Source organism: Rhyacophila brunnea, unplaced genomic scaffold (genome assembly GCF_057557595.1).
Source record: "Rhyacophila brunnea isolate RB1 unplaced genomic scaffold, BYU_Rbru_1.0 scaffold_11, whole genome shotgun sequence".
Taxonomy (NCBI): Eukaryota; Metazoa; Arthropoda; class Insecta; order Trichoptera; family Rhyacophilidae; genus Rhyacophila; species Rhyacophila brunnea.
Window position 1 is genome coordinate 17,658,978 of NW_028232763.1, and position 24,206 is coordinate 17,683,183.

At 32.5% G+C, this 24,206-nt stretch overlaps 2 protein-coding genes across 3 annotated transcripts in view; both read right to left on the bottom strand.

The window, feature by feature from the left end:
- Nucleotides 1-180: 180 nt before the first annotated feature.
- Nucleotides 181-4,180, bottom strand: LOC147078436 (protein FAM151B). Of its 2 annotated transcripts, none has more exons than XM_085959625.1 (4): nucleotides 4,007-4,180; nucleotides 3,051-3,179; nucleotides 2,238-2,488; nucleotides 181-700 (listed from the first exon to the last, which is right to left on the bottom strand). In XM_085959625.1, exons 1-4 carry the CDS (start codon nucleotides 4,050-4,052, stop codon nucleotides 245-247), a joined length of 882 nt encoding a protein of 293 aa, XP_085815751.1. In that variant the 5' UTR covers nucleotides 4,053-4,180; the 3' UTR covers nucleotides 181-244. The 2 variants fall into 2 exon arrangements, with proteins under 2 accessions (XP_085815751.1, XP_085815746.1); XM_085959620.1 differs by lacking the exon at nucleotides 4,007-4,180 and adding an exon at nucleotides 3,579-3,730.
- A 3,472-nt stretch (nucleotides 4,181-7,652) lies between these two features.
- The window catches only part of LOC147078437 (protein peste-like), a 50,480-nt gene continuing 33,926 nt past the window's right edge, over nucleotides 7,653-24,206 (bottom strand). The window contains exons 3-9 of the mRNA XM_085959610.1: nucleotides 21,729-22,034; nucleotides 19,632-19,844; nucleotides 18,789-18,920; nucleotides 17,270-17,441; nucleotides 14,697-14,899; nucleotides 13,281-13,354; nucleotides 7,653-9,355 (exon numbers count right to left, since the gene is read on the bottom strand). Of these exons, the coding sequence (XP_085815736.1) occupies nucleotides 8,965-9,355; nucleotides 13,281-13,354; nucleotides 14,697-14,899; nucleotides 17,270-17,441; nucleotides 18,789-18,920; nucleotides 19,632-19,844; nucleotides 21,729-22,034 (1,491 nt within the window). The 3' untranslated portion in view covers nucleotides 7,653-8,964. The remainder of the gene's footprint in view (nucleotides 9,356-13,280; nucleotides 13,355-14,696; nucleotides 14,900-17,269; nucleotides 17,442-18,788; nucleotides 18,921-19,631; nucleotides 19,845-21,728; nucleotides 22,035-24,206) is intronic.

Sequence of the window (24,206 nt, forward strand, 5' to 3'; positions counted from 1 at the left end):
CAATGAACACAAAATATAATCGGACAAAGTTTAGTGTGCACTATTTATGCTGGATCTCAACAGCCTACATCCACCCTTCGCTACTGGTAGGTATGATGATTTATTAAATAAATGGATGAGAGAAATATAATCACCACTGTTTATGTTTACACCCTCAAACACAAGTAATAATTAAATAAATAAGTATTATATTTATATTATGTCATGTAATAATTATTACATATTTTTTAGTTAATATGAAAAACTATTCATATAAATGTAATTGATTACGAAGTTCAGCGGGTACATCCAAATACACCTTATTCAAACCACAACCTAAAATAAGTGCCTGTAGATTTTCCACGTTGACGCTATCTCCAACACTGGACCAAATTGTCAAGGTTGAATTAAGGGTGGCTGACTGCGCTAAGAGTTGTGTCAGCTTACTAAAACTTTCTGCAGCAATTCCAGCTCTAACCGGAAATGTAACGGATTGCTGGATATTAGTAGAATTAAGAATATTCAACATATTCCTAATTTGACCGTCTGTATATGCACCGTCCGTTATTTGACCACCGTATCTCGTTGTCCAGCCTATGGACAGTGTGGCAGCTGGGTATTTTTTGCTAGCACTTAAAAATCTGACGGCATCCACTGGTTTCACGTCGCTTTCCACTGGTCCAGGCATTATATCAGCATTGATCCACACAGGATAGAGAACCTTTAAAAAATGTCAGAGGATAAACAATTAATAGGCTTAAATATAATTAAGACATAGCATACATTTTTTACTAACTCTTTTGTTAATGTTAATAAAAAATCAAGATTTAGATTGATTTGGCGCGAAAAAGGGGGTTATTCGCGTCTTGCATGCCATAAGTGCGGTCTTTGGAATTAATCAAAATTTTGCAGAATAACAATTTTATTCTTTCTTGCATAATAATGTACTTACTTTTCTCATTTTTTCTATTACTTTTAGATTAATCTTAGAATAAAGCAAAATATTTAAATTCTTTCATACATGTCACAAAAGAGAGTCATTAGGTAGGTACCTACTTAAGTTTAAAATGAATAAAAGTTTTCGGTTGTATATTTTTGTAACGTCAATTACAAATAATTACAAGATAAAAAGAACTTTTTATATACAACGTTTTTAATTTTCTGTTGAATCATATAAACTTGACTTGCTAGCTTAAACGACCAAAAAAATTTGTACTTGAGATAGAAATAATACTGAAATGTCATTTTGATTTCTATAGTAACGAACGTACTTATATATTAATAATTTAGTTGTTAGGATCATCCGCTTAGCAACCAATAATGGTGTCGAAATAACTTTTCATACAAAACAGAATTAACTGAAAATAAATTCATTTCTACTTAAAGATGGCTAAAAATATTTAGTCATAATAAATCGAAATATCAAAATTACATGCAGTCCCTAGTAATACCTAGGTCAGGGGTGGCGAACCTATGGCACGCGAGATGAATTTGCACGGCACGCGAACGAAAACCAATAAAAAATTTCAAAAAAGTTTTAGAAATAAATACCTATTATACTTACTTACATAAAAAAATAATGACGACATAGCCATGAGCTTTTCCTTCGTTTTTTTTATATTATATATATATATTTATATTCATATTTTTACCAATCTACGCGCAGATCGCATTGTACAAAAAATAGCAGGCAAAAAAACGAGCCGACTGTGAAAAATTGTGCAACCTACAGCCCGCGGCAAAAATATTTTCCTAAAAAACGAGCCGACTGCGAAAAATTTAGTAACCTGCGGCCCGCGGCGAAATTCTTCATCTAAAAAAACGAGCCGACGAAAAATTGTGCAACTGCGGCCCGCAGCAAAACGACCCGACTGTTTCGCATGTCAGACAGTCGAAATATATATTTTTTGGAAAATTTTGGCACGCGTAGGCATGTAAAAAGGTTTGCCCATCCTGACCTAGGCAGTGCCTTTTATAACATAAATTAATAAATAGCAGTGCATTTTTTATTTAAGTTTTTGGTACTGTTCGGTTATACGGAATACAGCGGAAAACGGATTTTGAAAATAGCCGATAAACTGGATTATTTGTTAGTCCTAACCTAACCTAAACTAACCCAAACTAACAAATAATCCAGTATATCGGGTATTTTCAAAATGTGTTTTCCGCTGTATCCCGTATAACCGAACAGTACCAATAAATATATTAAATATAAGAATAAATTCGTAAGTGGGTAGGTATATGTAGTGACTATCTACCTTATTATATAAAGAATCCACTCTCTCGAGAGATTGTTCAAAAACTTCAATTGATTTAAAATCCAACTTTACTCCTTTCATTCCAGTGGTAGTGTTCAGATTAAAGTCATTAATTGTGTCCAGAAACTGTGGTAAGCTTATATCAGATACGACATTCGGTGGATGGCCCATAACAGGCTGAAGGGTTCCACTTGGGTCATCGATTAGACTACCCAGAGTGACATCAGCTTCAATCATCATAGTATCACCATCTGCGGAAAACCGTAAAAAATATTAGGTAGGTATGTAGGTAATACACTAAGAATATAATTATTGAATGTGACAACTCAAAATACAAATCCTGATAAGTTAATTTGGATTTAAGTACCTACCTAATATTATAATCATATATTATTATCAACCCGTAAAAATTTGATGTGTTAAGCGTCAATAACATTGTGCTACTTTACGAGCTGTTTGTTGGCGAATTTAATAGTGGGCGATTCAGCTACTGCGATTGTGATGATGACACACAAAACTTTCCATTCGCTGAGAAGCCACAAGCCAGCGACTATTTTGACAGAACATAGTTCGTTTTTTTACCGGGAGGTTGCTACTGCGCTCTACTGCGCAGACGCAGTAGGCTCACACGCCGGCGTGTAAAGTTGACCGGCTTTCAACTTTTCTCGGTAGATTGTTTACAATCTGCTTGTTAGCTTGTTCGATGATGACACTGGGCGACTTTACAGGCAGATTGTAAATTCGCCAACAAGCAGCTCGTAAAGTAGCTCAATATAATTGACGCATAAGTAAAAAATGTTATTTAATATTTACCTAAAACATTAGCTAGGTAAGTTTTATTGTTGACAGCATGGGCCCAAGATACTCTCGTCAAGTTATCTTTAATATTAGGAAAAAAATCAATTATATTCGGTGGTGTTTTAACCTGAGTTGTGAAAATTCCTGAAACAAATAAATAGGTAATATTGTAATCGTATGTATTATGAAACAATGTTACGTACCTAGTGGTTACGATAATATAGACGAGAAAACCGTGATCTATAAAATAACTTAATTGTATTTGAATTAAAATTGACTTTAATGAAAACATGATTAACGAGTTACAATATAAAAAAAAGCTAGATAAACAGTATATTAGTCTATGGTATCAGCTACATTATACTACAACACTGCACGTTAACATAGGACCTGGAATATAATAGCACACATCTGCTGAAATCAATTTCACCGAAAATACGATTACCTATTTACCAGTTAACAGTGTTTCCAAACAGACTAGAAATCAGATATATATTATATTGGTAAAGGTTTTTGAGCAATATTATTATTCTTTTACTTTACCGGCCATTCTTTGGGGAAGGATACTGTAAACTCCTGCAAGCAATGACATTGTGTCATTGCCTGCAAGGGTGCCTATTTCGAATTTCTGGAATGAACAATGAAGTGTCAAAATATTGTCTGTGGTGTGAACTTGCCGTTGTCGGTTTTGTTCTGTCAAAAATTCTTCGCACCAAACTGTCAAGTGTCAATTCCGAAGAAATATCAGGTTCAGGGTTCAGCTACTAGTTGAGGGTCTGTCACACATCCAGATACGTATTTATCGAGAGAAGAAACAATGTACCTAAATGTATATTCTATTCTACGTTTAGCGCCTACCTAGTGCTTTATTATCGTCATGAGCTATGCCCATTAGAACTGCTTTACGTTTACACTTTCGAAAGAAGGATGAAATGGTTGTAAATATTATAATATATGAGGTCTCCACTTACCACAAATGCAACCGAAAATTATAACATTACTTAAAAACTTTGGCATGTTGATTGTTTTTGATACTTCGTTCTTACTAGGTAGGTACTTAGTGAAACTGTGCACATTCGCAATTAATTGGCATAAACACTCGAATTCAATTGAAATAAAACCGTCTTTCCTATACTATCAGTGCGATAAACTAATTATCCAATTCAAGTACCTACCTAGTCACTCAGTTTAGTTTATACGCAATGTAACTGTGTTTTTATATGTCTGCACTCAAAGTGACCTCTGATTGGAACCTTGATTTGAAATTTCACACTACTAAATCGTGACAATTATTTATAATATTATTTTCAAGGACTATATTCTGATAATAATATACTTAGTTAGCAATTCCAAACAGCATTGAGCTAATTCTTTTATTTTCTCTTATTTTAGTTTTTTCTCAATGTACATAGATAATTAGTATTGTTTTGGTACCTATGTAATGTCGCTTTTAGGTATAGTACCCATTACGTACCCATTACCCATCATTAGAAGTAGATTTAGAATATTAGAATTATTTGTGGTCAAATGTTACATCCACTGGTGTGGGATACCTACATTATGATGAACGCTCAGGATCTGAAATTTGTTAGGCACTATGTTGCCATGACCACGGCCAGTTGCAACTACTGGTGTTTTGATGAAATGGTACTATTCAATGCGTATCAAGAATTATCTCGGCTTGGCTGTGGCCAGACATTCACGTCGGCGAAAGATTCAATAAGTAAACATGCACTTGCCTTCGACCTGTGATTTAATATTTTTCATTTTGCATGAATTTTGTTACTTACAGAATACTTTATCCACAAATTTAACAATGACCTGCAATATTGGATATATCTATATATTTATATATTTTGTTTTAGCCTTATTTATCGGTATTCCCATTCTTTTGGTCAAGGTTTCCAGTGTTGTGAATGCCGGCGCTGATTCTGACATGGTAATTCTATCGATATCATCGGCGTATGCCAGCAGTCATAGTTTATGAATTTTTTGGCGGAGTCGAAGTCGAAGTCGTCAATGTGATTTTTTCTAGTGCACTGCAATTAGACAACCAGTATGATTACACTATCGTCTGCACTAACATCAACAAAATTGCATCAACTTCTCCTGCTCAGTAACTGCGTCCGTTACCCTTCCGAGTATGTCGTGTTTTCTGTCAAAACTATCAAACTTCACGCTAATGTGGTATGTTTATAGTTCCTAACTTTTATAATATTTTATTGGAAATGAGAGGGGTTATTTTTAAAAATCCAGTTTCAAATTATTTAATGCAATATATTATTAGAAAATACAATAATCATCTGTATCACAGATAAATTTAAAACATAAAATGTTTATTTCATCCTAAAATTATTATATTCTTGTTGTGAGCCAAAATATAAACTAAATTATTTACTATACAAAATAATATCACTTTTTATAATTTAACATTTTAAATAATTATAAAATTATACAGTCACTTTTTTACCACACTTAGAATAGAATAATATTATTATATTCCTACATCGTTTGACAAGTGATACAATAAGTGAAGACCTTACATTAATTAAATAATAATTACACTTATATTAATTTACTTATGAGAGTATCTATGACTGACTTTACCGTTAGGTACAATTTATATAAAACCAGTGGCGAAGACTAAACTTTAAACAATTATTAAATGTTTATCTTGAAATAATGTATGAAATAAGTAATTGAAATATGGGAATTCGCTAAACGTAATTCAGTAGCGAATGGTCGAGGTAGGCTGTTAAGATCCGAAATAAATAAGGCACATTAAATTTTGTTAGTCATACGTATTTGTTTTTATTGAACTAAGACTACAGTTTACAGATGGTGGTGGTTAGTTTTTGAAAATTAACTAAAGCCTGCCTAAACCAAACCATAATAGTTTTGGTATAGGTACTTTGGGTGATACAAAAAAATTGTGCACTTCTATTCATTTATACTTATTTGTTTTCGTTGGATTAAGAATACATATTACACATATTGTTGGTTCATTTTTAATTCATTAAACCCTGTCTAAACCGATAGATATAGATATATATATATAGCTATATATAGATACAAAATATTATTCTATCTATAAAATATCCAAAATTATGTATGAATTCATAGCATAATTTTAGATATTATATAGATAGACGAGTATTTTTTGACTTATCTATCGTGGCTTGATTTTTGCAGGATCTAATTGAATTTAAAAACTAGCTATTACCATCTCGTCGCTATAGGATTGGTTTGTCGAATATCCGTTTTTGTCGAAATCGACCTTTTAATGCAGAATGTTTTTTTGTATCTAAATGGACCACAACCATCCTTTTCTTTAACCCTTTATAGGGCAAAGGTCGAAAACGGTTTATTTATCGACCACCTCATTTATGAGCTATAAGTCATACACTAAATATGGAAATATCAACCTAAGTGCGTCAAGACGTTGTCGAGAACGTTCTCTGGTTATGAAATAAACCATCTAATATGAAGTGTACGTCAATCGCTCGCAAAACACTATTTCAACGAATGGTCGATGTATCAGCCATTGCGCGTTTACGGTCACGACTCGACGAATTCGCGAGTGACACTTGACTTTGCAAGTCATTTTGTTGCCATTTATATTATGTGTTGTGAAAAAGGGTATGTACATAAGTATTTAATATGCATTTATTTATGAATTTACATTATATTTTTTACAAATATATTGTGATAGAGTACTTGTTTCATCATTCTATTGCCAAGCGGGAAGTACATAACCTCAAATTTGCGAATCGCACGGCTGACTTCTAGAATTATTTTAAAAATAAAAAAGCAGCTTAGGCAGCTGTGTATAGTTATATTTTATTGTGAATATAGTATACTATCATAAATATATTTTAGTTTTACTCAAAATATTTGGGATCGGAAAAGTTTTCAAAATATCCGCGAAGAAATGGTGTTTTTTTGTTAGTTGTGACATCAATTGAATGCTAAAGTACTAAATTACTATCAATATCGCAACTTTAATGGGTTTGTATTGTATTATATTTGACTGTTGAAGTCACATCATCATCAGCTGGGGTCTATCCGCTGCTGGATGAAGGCCTCTCCCATCATACTCCATTTTTCTCGGTCATTTCGTAATATGGTAATGTTGTAGGTCGGTAGGTACTGTTACGATAATATGTTTTATTTTTGTTTCAGTTCATGAGTAAATCTAAAAAAAGAGCTGTCGATGTGCTTATTGTAGTACGGCTAAAGAGCCAAAACGCATATCTTATTTTTGTAAGCAATGTAACGTACCGCTTTGCATACTATGTTTTGAAAAGTATTACGTAAATGGGTGTAAAAAATAAAAAATAAATTGTAACCTTTCTTATGATTAAATAAATAATATGTACAACCATTATTTATTTGTTTTATTTGAAAAAAATATATCAAAAAACCAAAAAAAAAACACCTGAATGGGCACTGGTTGATAAAAAAACCATCATAAATTATAGTTTTTCCGAATTTCTGATAGATATTTTTTATTTTTATATTGAAATTGTTTTAAGATATTAAATATCTGATGCAAAATGATAGAGATCGGTTTGAAATGAAGAAAAAAATGCTTTGCCCTATAAAGGGTTAAAATACTTTGTAATGGTAATGAATACATCATTCATATGCCGTAAAAACAACAATTTAAATATCTCCATGTATTTAAATATAGGATTATGAAATTTGTTTTTCGTCTCCTGAACATTTGGTCTATTTGACAAACCAATCCTACAGCGACGATCTGTAAATTGTAGTCTTAGTTCAATGAAACAAATACGTATGATTGATTAAGTTTAGTGTGCACTATTTATGGTAGATCTTAACAGCCTACCTCCACCCTTCGCCACTACAATAGTGTATATCAATTTATTAATCTATCCATACGTAATGTAGATACAATGTGAGGAACTAGTGACATCTATAGTTATATCTGATATTTGTATGAAGGTAACTAGTGTCGCAATTTGAAGAGATAAGAATGATTCAGAAGTTATATTCAAAAATATTTAAAATAAACTTAACATATTAAACATATCGTCACTGTTCTGGCAGAAGACACTAATTCGAAAAAATTACATATTGAGTTAGTTATACCAAAATGTTCCTTATTTCAAACTTTACCCCCTGGAAACCTTCTTAGTAAATAAACAGTCTTTATTTTAAAGTCATCCTTTTTACGATTACTTAATAAACTCTCATGATAGACCATTTGAAATATTTTAACAACTTCAAAGTCAAATTACTCAAAACTAGTATTCTTCAGTTAGTGTGTTCTGCCAGAACAGAGACGATATATTCGAAAAGCCTCTAAAAATCTTGGAGAAATTCTTGGACCGAGTGGAATTTCGACACAGCAAGGGTTTTGACCATTAAGCTACTGACCCAAGTACCAACCTTTCATATTTATTAACTAATAACTACACTGTGAGAGTTTTCAAATTCCGTCAATAATAACTATTGTCTTTGTAATTTAAATCACAGTGAAAATATTACCTACTTGATCCAATGGTGGTGTTAAGATTGCTGTGTGTTGTAACCATTAAGCTACCGACCCAAATATTCTCCTTGCAGATACTTCTTAATACCATGTAAAGGTATTGTTAAGAAAGAATGCTACATTCTTAAATATTGTGTATATTTAGTATAAACTAAAAATATTAGGTAGTGAAATTGAACATATTCAATTTAATCTGAAATTGTCATGGTAAGCCAAAAATGACAGAGCAAATAGTTACATGTTACTATGCATGTAGGTACATTATAACGCTTTTTATAATCATTTACTTCCATCCATCAGGCAGTCTTCACCGCTGATGGAAACTTACCTACCCCATTATCATCAAGGACATAACAATATTACTTATTTGGAATGTCACATCAATTTGTGTATCGGCGGATTGCTCTGGATTTAGTCATTTAATTGATTTGTAGTTGTGAGAGGCTCTTGTACTTCTTCGTCTTCGGTTAAATTTTTGTTTCTAGTTTCTTCATTTCTTCTATTGGCCAACATGGCCACTTTCGCTTTCGGGTCGCGAACATTGTTCAGTACAACTGGGAGACTGTTGTCATTCTTCAAGTTGTCTCTGCTACAGATTTTAATGCACGCTCTAACGTTGATCATGATGGGTATCCATAGAAGAATTATTATTCCAATGGAAAATATGGTCAAAGCGATGACATTTCCTATTAATGGAATTATCAATAGTATTTTGATACCGCCGGCGATTTCTTCACTCAGAGTTACGTGCTGCTCGAACCAGAGAACAGGAAAAAATATATGTGGCACTTTGTTGTATAACCTGTAAAAAAATACATAAAACTATAAGAAACATTTAAAAATGTGTTATATTTTTGTCATTTTGGCGTTGTATGCCGATATTATTTTACATCGGCAGTGTGTGGTGACTTGTGCTTTTAGGAATGCTATTGAAAAAATATACTTATCACTACTATTCGCTACTTTGGCAAACGGCCGATGAATGTGCAGTATAATATGTTGCAGTGTGATAGCTTTGATATATTCTAAAAATATTTACGTAATTTTAATAATATATAACTTTTAGAAGAAGTATAGTTAAAAATAATTTACCAGCCGATTGCACAATAATACATACATAATTAATATTTTATCATTTCTGATGGGGCTCCTCATCTACAGTATGGACCACACATTACTGATGTACACCCGATCCTCTTTTTGCACGGGGGATACGTACCATAGACTGCCATGCAAAACAAAACCATGTAAAAAAAGATAAGGTGTCCATACAAAAATGGTAGATAGGTTCCATTACATCAACTCAAAATACGAAATTCTCGAACTCAAAAATAAATCGAATTTATTTATTATTATTTATAAGTTTTATTTATATTTATAACTAGGTAAATTTAGCATCGAGAAATATATTCATTCAGTGTCGCTACTTGACAATAAATGTGCCCGTTTACTGCTGTTTTTCGCTGGGGAAAAATTACTCATCGCTGAAAATATTTAATGACGCTGACGCCGAAGCAGTAAAAGATAGATGTTGTGAGACTATCAGTGATCAAACTTTAGTTTTTAGTGTAGATTTTGATAGTAGTAGAGAATGTGAAGTATCAATTATTGATGAAGCCAATATGTCTGGTGTAGAACAGCTCACATAAACATTAATTTAATGAATGATGTATGTCCTTAGAAATGTATTTTTAAGGTTTGTGTTAATAATCTAACGATGTTAACAATAATTATTATTGTAATATTATTCTTATTTACTGCCGTTTATTTTCCCTGAATTTAAACCGATACAATTTAATATATATATTTTTATAGAAAATGATTTTTCACTGATGTGGATTTTTCAATAACTTTAATAAAAATACCAAATGACATTATTTGTAAATTGTTTTAAAAAAAAATGTTATTGGGTTGTCGATCTGCCCTTGCCTAGATATTTAATACATATCCATAATACTGTTTACTTCTAGTGATTGAGTCATATCATGGTGTTCACCTAATTTAATAATAATTACAAGATAAAAAGAACTTTTTATTTACAACCTTTTTAAATTCTGTTGAACATATATATAAATAATTTAGTTGCTAGACCCCAGACTACAAACAACCAATAATGGTACGAGGGTGGGTCAATAAGTCCTTAGAAAAGCCAACAGGTGGCGCGACTAGTACTGTAAGCGGTTTGTTTTCATGCAGCGGCACTACCGATTCAGTATGCTGCGAAGTTTCAATCAGATTGGTCGGGTTGTTGTGTGTTTCTCGTACATTTAAAAAAAAAATTTGCTTGTTTACAAAAAATGGAGAAAATTGAGTTTAGAGCTGTTATTAAACATCTTAATATAAAAGGGTTAACAGCAAAGGAAATAAAAAATGAGTTGGATTTAGTTCACGGCATATCTGCTCCTTCACTTGCAACTATTTATAACTGGTTAAATGAATTTAAACGTGGTCGTACATCAACAAAGGATGAACCACGCTCAGGACGTCCTGTAGAGGTGACTACACCAGAAATGATCAATAAAATCCACGATATGGTGTTAAGTGACCGAAGATTAAAGTTGAGTGAGATAATTGAGGTTACAGGGATCTCAAAAGGTAGCGTCATTTCTATTTTACATGACAAATTGGGCATGAAAAAAGTTTCTGCAAGATGGGTGCCGCGTTTGCTCACAGTCGACAATAAACGCAATAGGGTGGTGGCCTCTAAAGCCCTGTTGTCGCTCATGCAACGCAATCGGGATGAATTTTTTCGTCGCTTTGTGACTGTAGATGAAACATGGATACACCACTATACTCCCGAGACGAAAGAACAGTCAAAGCAGTGGATTGCGAAAGGCGAACCATGTCCAAAGAAGGCGAAAACCGTAAAATCAGCTGGTAAGGTTATGGCTACTGTATTTTGGGATGCACGTGGAATTATTTTCGTTGACAATTTGGAAAAAGGAAAAACAATAACAGGGGATTATTATGCATCTTTATTGGACCAGCTAAAAAACAAAATTGAAGAAAAACGGCCTCATTTAAACAGGAAAAAAAACCTTTTTCATCAGGACAATGCCCGTGTTCACACATGTTTACGATCAATGGCTAAAATTGAAGAATTGAAGTTCGAATTGGTCGACCACCCACCGTATTCGCCAGATTTAGCCCCCAGTGACTTTTTCCTTTTCCCAAACTTAAAAAAATGGCTAAGTGGACAACGTTTTTTTTCAAATGAAAAAGTCATCGATCGGACAAATGCTTGTTTTGAGGACCTTCCGAAAACTTATTTTTCTGACGGTTTAAAAAAAATTGAGAAATGTCTAACCAAGTGTATTGAGCTCCAAGGAGATTATGTTGAGAAATAAAAAAAAAATACAAAAATAAAAACTGTTTTAATGCTTTTTTCTAAGGAATTATTGACCCACCCTCGTATCAAAATAACTTTTCATACAAAACAGAATTAACTGAAAATGAATTCAATTCTACTTAAAGATGGCTAAAAGTATTAAAAAAATGCATTGGCATTGTGTTCTGATATATTGTAAAAGTTTCAAATGTCTAGCTAGTCGGGAAGTTAGTTAAAAATCGATTGGAAGATTTGTACCAGACAAAGAACCACTGGACAAATAAGAATACAAACTAAGAAAAACATTGTAATATGAATTAGTTCAAAATGTTTACTATTGATACTTACATTTGAAAATAATATGTAATAAGATGGGATCAAGACCCGAATAAAAACGAACCACAAGTGCGAGTGAGAAAGCATTCAGTATATTTACATTCTCTGCAATATGCATTAGAGTAAGATAGAATTTCTACGGCTAAATTAAATATTTTTTGTACACACCGCCGGTAAATATTGGTATGAATGACTCTAGTCATTCAAAAACTGCAAGCATGAATTAATTGCTGAAATTTATTGTTTTTCTGGTAAATAAAAATATGGTTAACTATGTTGTGTTTAAATTTGGTAGCTTTACTGAGAAGCAACATGACGGTATAGCGTTTCATAGTTAAGTTGATAATAATAAAATTGAAGATCTACTGTGCGTCATACGCGAGAAACACGGCTTCATATAGCTGAACAATACACACTCTATTTATATTATTACTCTGAGGATTTAACGAATTCACATTTTGTAATCGTTTTTTTAATTGTAAGTTAATTTTTCACTTAAAATATTTTTTCTCCATCTTAATGTATTTAGATACGTACTTATTAAAACACCTTAAAATGTAAATTATCAAAATAAAATGTCTCAAATTGCAAGCTTTGTATTTTTCCATTAGGTGTCTCTGGTAGGTGGTGTATTTACCTTAAGCAATTTATATTAGTTAGTTATGTTATCTCGAAGATAATTTTTTGCCTGCAATGGTTGAATGTGTCTCGGGTTTATCCTGAGCAATCCTGGCAAATTCACATGTTTTTTCAATGTGTTTTTGGACCCATTTCTCATAAAACAAAAATCTGTTGAGAAACCTCTTCATGAGGTGCCTAAGATCCACAGCGGAATATAGTATATAACCAATTAAATAATATATAATATAACCAATTAAAAATAAGGTTTCAGATTTTTTAAAATTTTTCAGTAAATTGTATTTATTGCATGTTTTGTAACACCTACTGAATGTTTCTGATAACTATAAATAGTTTCTAAAATATATTTAAGGCTTGAAAGTGTTTAGTTTGTACATGTTATTAATTTAGATTATATAGAAATGGTTTTCAGTTTATAACTTACGCAACGTTTTTACTTGGGGACATCAAAATGTTCAGTTGAAATCTGGCTGCAACTTCCAAAGGAATGCTTGATGTCTGAAATAATTTTTCAATGAAATTAACATTGGATCAATATTTTAGACATGATATGTGTGTTGACTGCATATAATGTCCTGCAGGCTTCAGATGAGACAACTAAGACCAACACACTGGGTAAGCCAGTTCCCGACCGGCCATGGTGACTTCGCAGCCAAGCTGCATGGTTTTCGCTTGATAGGACAACATGGGCCGGAATGCACATGCACATGCGGGCACAACCATCAAGACGCTGAACACGTCCTCTGGGACTGCCTGTTGATGCGATCCGACCAAGCGGAGCTGTTTGCCAGGGTCCGTCCACACACGGGCCCGATTGGCCACGCCGACTTGATATCAACCAAGGCCAACTTTGAGGCATTCGAAAAATTTACTGCGTCATATGGAGGATGGAATAATTGCGATCCCTCCTTAGATTGACCACTTTTAACTCCTGATTCCTCTGTTTCAGCAGAGTTTCAGTACACGGGTACAGAGGACACTTGATTTCATTAAAGATAAATGACGGCAGAGCAAGTCAAGATTCTTTTTATTTTCTAAAACTCTTTAAGCACTAAGGTGCATGGTTGCTACATCAGTCCCGTGCAGCATCGGGACAAAGAAGTGTGGCACTAAAATCCTTTCATTCTGACACATTTATAGCGTCATGGAAGGCGGCCGTGTACAAACTTGGGCTACATATACATGGCGGGTGGAGATGGGGAAACTCAAATCATTGTCAACAATTACAAAATTATGGTTCCAGGTAGGCGTACTGACTAAGGTAATTTACACCCTTCCCCCACCAATCTATGCAACTAATACCGTTTATAATACTTTAAGCTCGAAGATATCTAGAGACATAGGTACTTTATTTTTTGAATTTGATTTTCTTGTTTTTGACATTTCCTTTGTTTCTCCTTTGGGGTTGGCATGCTGCTGTAAACAGTGAAAACTCTTATTTAAATGAATTGAACCTTAGAAGTTCCTCTAAGCTATCTTGGATCAAAAATTAATAACGATGTCCTTTCACACTGCAATTCTTAAATTAACTTTCTTCCAAATTGGTAATGTTAATTTTGCCTTGAATATCTTAATATTACAATACAATGGTTGATAACTGCATTCTTCTATTCTACAACCAACATTTCATGATAGCGATTTTATAACGCTGTATGTTGTATAAAGAGCCATAGCGGGGTCGGGTATTGATCTGTACATTAAGGAGCGAAGGATTTGTGGTTTCACAAATCACCGCTAAGACGTCCACAGCCATGATAAAATGGTTAGTTATCTATATACAAAACTGTATATTTATGGACCTGTGTTCAATACATAAAGAAAAATGGGAATAAAATATTACCGGTTCTAGAGATAAGAAGAAGTTGTGTTTCTCTTTGTCAGGCTTTAAACCATCCACAGCGTTATTATAATACGGATCGGCCAAATAAAAATGTGGAAATGATACGAAAGCAGGTGATCCATATCTACATGTTGATACATTTAATGTTCCCGATGGTTGACATTCACCCACGCAGTAACATTTGTTGGCTTCATGTATTGTACCTGGTAAAATAAACATTAAAATTATTAGTAATTAATTTCCTTCTTGTTTATTGAGCTAAAATTATTTTGTTTGTCTCCTTGACAAAGAATAAGCACTGAAAATTCTATGATAATAATTTATTCATAATATTTTTTTGATAAAACTCAATGAAATGTTGTAAACACAAAATTGATGGAATGTGTTTGGATTCTATTTTTACTGATTTAATTTCGGTGTGGAGTGGTGATGCATACCACTTATGGATTTGGCGGCATGTTAGGATCAAAGAAATGTGTCTAAATTTTTAGCGATTTTCAGTTATGTGTGGTACTGGATATAAAATAACATATTACCTACTGTGACAAAGAGAGTTATCAAAAAATTCAAGAAATGGTTCAATATGATGTATCTACTGAAAACACCATCTTGTTAATGTCAGTGGAATATAATTTACTTGAGTTTGGTGTCTTATGTGAAGTAGAGACAAATGAAATACATTTCTTTGAAGGGGCCGAATTCTTATTTGTCACTGATGATATTATGGTTAATTTATGACCCAAACTGTGAATCTTAAGTTGTTGATTTTTGTTTCAATAAATTGCAGCAAGGCTCTTATTTCAACATAATCCTTATAGCGCCTGTACACGAGCATGGATTTACTGGCAGCAATAGTGTGTATTTAAAATTATCGTGACAATAACTGTTTACTCGTAAAATTGCTGACTGTCTCTTCAATCTCATTCTTCAAGAGTAAGCGAGATACAGTGTTGTCATTTTATAGTGCCATGTGACAGGTCGTAAAAATTGGTTAACCTCAAAGCGAGTCTCTAAGCGATGTAGTTCGTTTTTTTGCTGGCAGGTTCGCCACCATCGTTCCACTGCGCAGGCGCAGATCGAAAAAATGCCAACTGTCACATGAAAATTCAGAAGCTTCCGAACTTTTTTGATTCATGCATGCAATCTTGGAACTGCAGGATAATACATGTTTACATGTACATTTTCTTGTTATGTTCGTATTGCCAGCAGTAAATCCATGCACATGTAAAGGGGGTATTAATTCGGAAATCATTAAGAATCGGGTAAAGATACTACGACATATTCCAAAAGCTACATAACCCAGGATATTAAATCAATCCACTTGGAATACATAGCGTTCGGAAACATAACATCGCCTCTTTGAGTAATTATTTTGTAGTTTAGTCAAATATCGGTGACAGTGACACTGGTCTACCTATCGTCGCTATAGGATTGGTTTGTCGAATATCCGTTTTTGTTGAAATCGACCTTTTAATACAGAATGATTTTTTGTATGTAAATGGACCAAAACCATCCTTTTCATTAAATTGATTTGTAATGAAAAGAGCATTCATATGCTGTAAAAACAACAATTTAAATACCTTCATGTATTTAAATATAGGATTATCAAATTTTTTTTTCGTCTCCTGAACATTTGACATTTGGTCTATTCGACAAACCAATCCTACAGCGACGCTATGTCATACAGTAATATCTAACAATTTTCATTTGACAGTTGTAACCCTGTAATTCAGATAGCACACGACTACAATGAATACGTGAGTAACTTAAATCAATTATCTTAAATCCCGACAAATAACGATTTGTTATATAGGTGGAATAAGGATACTCTGAAGAAACAAGTATTACTATTCATAACAGGTATTATATAATATGTATTAATTTGATTGCGAGTTTAGTGAAGTAATTTAAGCAGTTTCTACCTGCAATAATTGAATACATGAAAGCATATTTTATTTCTCATTCTTTCTCATTATTTTAGGCATTGAATACACATCGTATTAAAGATTATTGAGTATTATTTACTATTCTTTCTATAAAATAGACTTGAATTAAGTTCAAAATTCAATAAATAATTCGGTAAGTGCCGTACCATAATATGTATAGGTAATATTGCTATATTGTTGTTTTTATTTAATAAAACGCAATTTTTTTATAGTACTTATTCCACTTTAATTAATATATTAGGACCGGTTTCGTCCACTTCAGTGGGACATTTTCAACTGAATACATTTTTTTAAAACAATATTTATCAAACAAAATTCAAACAATCCAAAGGTTGGACATTAATATTTCATACTACGTCAGGGGCATTAAACAAATAATTTAAAATATTAACAAACCACAAAATATGAAACAATCTACACTTACAATAACATTAATATCAACAAATAATTATGATTAGTCAAAATTTACAATAAAAAGTGGAATAAGTACTATAAAAAAATTGCGTTTTATTAAGTAAAAACAACAATACAATGCAGTTCCACCATGAATTGACAGTTAACAAAATAAAAGAAATATTGCTATAGTGCTAAAAATAATAATAAAAAAATCTATAGAAATATTCATACCATTATCCATAATACTGCTGCCACCTGAAAACCTATAGGCTGGTATTCCTTTGACTGAAACCACTTCATCAAAATCAAATGCTATTGTTCGACACAAATCTGGAGAAAAAAGTGATATCTTATCGAACTTTGTTACTTTTGGAGGATAAAATTCACCGGCGGATCCCGTAACCTTTAAAAATAGAAAAATGAATACTCATTAAAATTTTGACTACTTTAAAAATAGGTGTATAAGATGCATATAAAAAGTGGTGGCTCGTGGATAAGATATCTGGGGTGCTGCGGTGGATTAAAAATAAAAAAAATGTTTATTTGGCTTATATTTTACATCAAAATTAAATATAAATTATTAATTGTATTAATAAGTAATTAACATAAAGAACTTTGCATAAATTGCTTGCAGAAATAAATTTTGACAATGTTAATAAATCATTAAAGCTATATTTCTTTCCTCCGCTGTCGCGCGCGTGCTCACGTACGAACGCACAAAAGGCCAAACACTGTCTGGCTGGCAGTACCGATCAAGCTCCCAACTGCGTGCCCCGCTCCCCGCACCCCCCCTACGCCCATTCGAGCATATTCATTTGAAAACCGTACTGCAGTACTGCGGTGTATGATAGTTAATTATTGGATGTATCGATGCGCGGGCGAGCTTAATTCACGCTTAAATAATATTGATATTTTTATATAATATACATAAATTTATTTATATTATAATATTACATTTTTCTCAATTTGCTTGGGGGTGCTGCAGTACCGCAGTGCATATGGACGACCGCCACTGCATATAAATAACTATTTTAATATTATATTTTATTATTATTATATTTTAATTTTTTATATTAACTGTTTGAATAATTATGAAATACTAAGCCACAAATTATTGATATTACAGTGATTTTAGTAGGAGCTTCGCTTTACATCCAACGTGTGTTGTTAAAAATCTGAGGCCTGTCAGATACTACCTTTATAGGCCATCCATGGACTGAAACCGTATGCGGTTTAGAACCGTGTGCCATACTAAGCTTATTTTTTCTGTTCTTGGAAATATATTTTCACAAACTACATTATAACCATCTGATCGTATCCGTTTATACCATACACTTACACTTACAAATTTAGTGAAAATATATTTTCATGAACAAAAATCATAAGTTTAGTATGGCACACGGATCTAAACCGCATATGGTTTCAGTCCATGGATGGCCTCTTAGTATTTAGTAAGGCATTGAAAAAGTTAATTAATTAAAAAAAACTTTATGAAATGTGCGTCCGTTGAATTGTCTCTTCTTATTGTTATTTTTATTATAAAAAAATAGTTTAACAAGATATTTAAAGATAAAGACATTTTTGAAGAATTTAAACTCTAGAATTAATCTTATAATTTTTTTTGGATAGGCTTATCAGTCAAATGTGTTAAATTGAATCTTTCATATTTTGTCAACAGATGGTTTCAATAAATCTACAGTAGCACAGCACTTGGTTTTAATATAATATTATATTCATTAATGATAAATACCTTTCCGCAATCCCCTGGGTAGAAAGATGTACTTGTTTTATTATTCCAGTTTCTCAAAACTCCAAAGCTCTCCATACTTTCGGCACCAGTAGCCATATTGAAGTAGCCGTCATTATCTGCAGATCCATTTCTCTGAAATAAGATAAATGCATGATTACCATTAATTAAATTATTATTTAAAGTGAGAAGAGAAAATATTGTTAAATAACATAGTAGGTACCATCTATTGAGATTTTAACGAGGAATAATGAATTTATCTTTGGAATCTACTAAGTAGACTTTGTACATAGGGGTCAGTAAAAATGATGCTTGAATTTACATATTCATTGAATAAATGAGAAGGAAATATAAACCTATGCAGTGACATATTATCTTCAAATAAACAGACAATATTAGTTTGATGGCTATTCGAAAATCAATAGATTTCACAAATCTCTAAGCAGAAATGAGCTCAAGCAAGTAAATAGATATTGAGACTAAGATAAGACACTTTCATAAATAAGATTTAAAAACCAATAAACTAAATACTACATAAATATTTTTTTTTTCTGCGAACTCTGGTTCCCCGAAAGTCTCTCATATTTTTACCGGTCCGCTGGTCATAAATATTAAATAATTACATTGAGTATTAATAAATTTCTATGTTATTATGTTTTAATCTTTTATTAATTATTGCAATACAAAATATTGTTATTAAAGTATTATTTGATGTAGGCTCTAAAAATTAGAGTCTTCACCACTACCATATTAACAGAAAAAGTTCTTATTAATAACAAAATGACATGAAAAGTTAAAACAATGAAGTACCAGAACTGCCAAACCAATAATAATATTATGTAGTACCTTGTAAAACCATCCAAAGCGGTCAACTGGCGGAGCACCTGTCTCTCCTTCGGGTAGACTTTTTGCTAAATCCAGCAGTGGATCCTCATATCCCTCAAAGAGCAACTCTCGAACTGTCTTTGTCACAGATATCGTCTGATGGAACACGGCCAGTCCTACTGATACACCTTTCTGTTTGATAAAACTCCAATATCGTGTTGAGTAAACTGCACTCTGAAATTTAATGTGTGAATGTTTTTACAAGACTTGTAAAGTATTACAAAATTAAATCGTTTTTAAAACAAATGTATAGATGGCATTGAATGTTCATTGAATTGTTATTTATAATAATCAAATTTCACTCGTACATCTTTATAATTCAAAATCATGAGTCGATAACTTACCTATAAAAATATTATTTACTTATACGAGGGGAGTACCATAAGTTTGCGGAATGGTGGTGGAAGTAGCAAGTATTGGGGTTAAGTAAATTTTTTATTCTTAGAATCCTTTTTAGGGATACTTGTGCAATTTCAAATCGATTATTCCATTAAATCGGTTCCAATATTCAAAAGAACAAAATATTCAAAAGAACAAATGAAAGTCTATGATAATTTCAAAAATGTCAAGTTTTGTGCAGTAATTAAATACCTTACAAAACAGGGAAAACGTGTGGAAACAATCCAAAATGAAATGAAATTGGTAAAACCATGATTTACAAATGGTTATGTTTATTTAAACAAGGTAGAGAGTCATTAGAAGATGATGACCGTTGTGGAAGGCCAATAATTGATGTCACTACACATGAAATGGTATTAAAAATCTAAGATGCCTTTATGAAAAATGGTCAGCTAAAACTAATCGAAATCGCAGAAAGGTTCAATCTATACAAAACAACATTTTCCAGAATTATACATGAAAATCTTGGGATATCAAAGGTAAGCGCAAGATGGGTGCCACAAATGCTTATACCACAGCAAAAAAGTTACCGTGTGGAATGTTCTAAGCAAGTTTTAAGCTGTTTTAAATTGTTACGGGAGGTAAAACGTGGGTCCATCATTATGACCCTAAGTCAAAACAGGAGTCCATGCAATGGTATAAAAAGGGTAGTTCAGCCCCCAAGAAGTTTTAGGTCGTACCATCGGCTGGGAAGGTGATAGCAACAGTGTTTTGGGATTCACAAGGAAGGAGTTAGTTAAACCAAAAGTCACCAACATCACAGGATAGTACTACATAATATTCTAAGTCACTTAAAAGGATCTATTAAAGTAAAAAGGAGATTTTCGACCTTATTCCCATCACGACACTTTTAAAATTATATTTATTTTGGCGCATTGAAGAATATGTATATACTTATTACTTTTTTAGACTCTTAAATTATTATATGTTGCGTTTGTGAGAAGAGATCTTTAGAGGGGTGAGGTAAGAGAAAATATAGCTACTTAAATGTGCACGATAGAGATCATATACATAAACGTATGAGAGAGAGGAAAGGGAGAAGACGTATTAAATGGGGTAAGGTGAGAGTAATCATATTTAAATGTGTGTGAGAGAGGGATAAAGAAAGAATATTTGTCACAGATACCGTCTGATGGAACACGGGGGGGGGTCTATGATGATTCGGCGCCGGGATAACTGGGCGATACGCAATCAAATGAAATTCAAAAATAAATACACTTTCGTGTATTATCGGTAATTTTTAAATATATTATATTTAATACTTCGTGAGAATTTAAATATGCACACCTAAATAATGATTTAGTTGTGCATATGATTATGTTCTAACGAGAAGAGAGTTCCTTTATTTCTATATGTAGCGTCAGGCATAATATTTCTCAATCTGTAATAAAAACATTATGTTAGCAAAATCAATTAAACTATTTAGTTGTAGATGGAAACTTATTAAATTTCCTTGTCTACTTTCTGCATCAAATCGTAAAAAAACCTCTATTTATTTCATTGATGAACGTTATTTCATTCGACAGTGCGGCGTCCACTTGAACTGGCGTCCAGTTTTCCCAGTGCCAACACGGTCAGTTGGGTGTCTAAGGGTTATAGTTTATTTCAATATCGTGAACAGTAGTTATTTTGTAGATGTTAAATTAATTAAACACTCACTGCAGCCACAACATTTAACGTAGTCACGTTGTCGTCCAAGCTTCCTTTGCTCCCTTCCTCGTCAAAGTACCACCTCTTCAAATGTTGGAAGCTGACCGTTGAGTTTTCACTGTGCCACGTGATGTTGACCTTTTCTCTGGTTTCCCGAAATCGGTAGGGGCCCATTTCTACCAAGTGCGGCTTACTGTTTGGGTCCATTAGACTGTCTGGATTAGTCCAATTGAATAGGTAAAAGTCTAAAAACATCGGCATGGGGGGTTCCTTCCAAACCGTATAAGCTCTCGATGTAGGGGTTAATTTTAATTCCTGAAAATAAAATATTAATATATAATAATAAATATATTTCTAAATTATTGGATTATTTTTTATAACAAATATTCTTTTTCGATGATTGAGTGTAATCGTATAGTCATTTACTCGGAGGTTTTAAATTAAATATTACTAATAACTATAGGTACTAATTATATATGAAATGTATCTGGACGACTTCATATTTTTATTATATTTAAAAAAAATCTATTTTTATTTTCTACCTGTAATTATTTTGTACTTTTTTATGCTTTTCTGTTTTTTTTCTCTATTTGTCTTATGATTACTAGGTACCTACTAATGTGTTTTCATTATAGCTGTACCTAATATTTATTTAATTTAATTTGATTTATTATGCTTTTCATATCCGTCTGTTATTGGGACCATCGCTATTTTTCTATATTATAATAATTATACTTATCCTCTGTGATTGATCCTGTTGGTTGACCTAAAAATATATATACTTATATATTAGTGGCCAAAGGTGGAGGTAAGCTGTTAAGATCTGACATAACTAGTGCACACTAAGCTTTGTCAGTCCGCACGGGCCGCACAAAATTGTGTTTTTGCTAATTACTTTTCAAATGCAAATTAACACGTTAATTACAAAATTAATTAAAAGGGCCCGTAAGCATTGTGTTAACACCCTACCTCCACCCTCCACCCTTTGCCACTTATATTATATAATATATGAACAGGACGTCTAAGGTAACCGGCAAGTAATATATCGCGTTAATGTGGGGATAATTTCTCTAGAAATAATATTAAACTTAGTTATAGAGAGTAAATAAATGTGATTATATTATTGTACACTGATATAATGAGTGCCTAGAAAATTTATTCATGTTGCAGTTAGTATAATATGATAGTTAATCTGAAAATCCCGGAATACCAGCATTTTCAATCCGCGGGATTCGAGATTCCGGTATTATAAACTCTAGTTTTTATATGGTTAAAAATATAAAGTATTTTTTCTTTTCAAAACGTACGTATCCGGTATTATTAATACTGTTGTCCAAAGTGTTAGGCACTGAATGGTAGGTAACTAATTACACGCATATTATTTTCAAGATCTTCATTTTATATGATTACAATAATATATTATTATACACATCTAATTGTGAAGAAATGTCAAAATTAAATTTGAGACCGTCTGAAATGGTATGATTTTTCGGCGACCAACAAAAATTTAGCTTCAGAAATATAGTACACATGTATAAAGCTATCTTCTTAATTAATTAGTATCTACCAAAAATAAAAATATTAAAGAGATTAAAAGTATAATATGAATAGTATTATGTTACCGAAAATTCTGACATTGTAACTGCATTTTCCGATCCAATTTTCCTCTCTGTAACATGACACTGAATCGTGGATTTACGTTTAGTTGAATGGCATTCATGTTACGTAGGGAAACTTCCCCCGGGAGTAGAATAGAGCTTATATTAAGTAATCCAATTATATAATAGACATAAGCCTAGTGAGGGGCTCGTACCTACCCCGGTATACATAATTTATCAATTATTTAATGTTATGTAATTACCGAATGTTACCGAGATATTTTATCAGGCGTTGTTATCACTATGAGAAGGTCATTAGCAAATAACGAGAGATGGAATTTGTCAACGGTTAGGTTTTCAAGCCTGGTCCAAACCAAGATATTAACACTCAGGGAACTAAATTAATGGGAACTGGGTAACCCTACCGGGTGTGGTATAAAAGGGTACGAATCTTTGGTGTGGACAAATATGGGATAAAAAACCGTGGTAAGAATGTGTTATTTTCAAGAGTTACTTTTGTCTAATAATATGTATTACAGTCAGTGTTGCCAACCGTACTCTAATTATAGTACAATACTATAATTTTGATTCGGTGAAAAATGTAAAATACTATAATTTTACGCCAAATATGCCAAAATACTATAATTTTTAGGGATTCAAGACGAAAAATGTTCCTGTACTATATTTTTTTCAGAAATACTTAATTTTTACGCCTTTGTACTATAATCAGCGCAGAAAAAGATGGCAACACTGATTACAGTACTATCTATGTCACGTAAACGTAACACGTATTTAATATTTGAGGACAGTTGGCGCACTTTTTATCTCTTTTTTTATAGCCTAAAGTAATAACACGATTTCTGCTACAAAACTGCTACCAATAAGACAG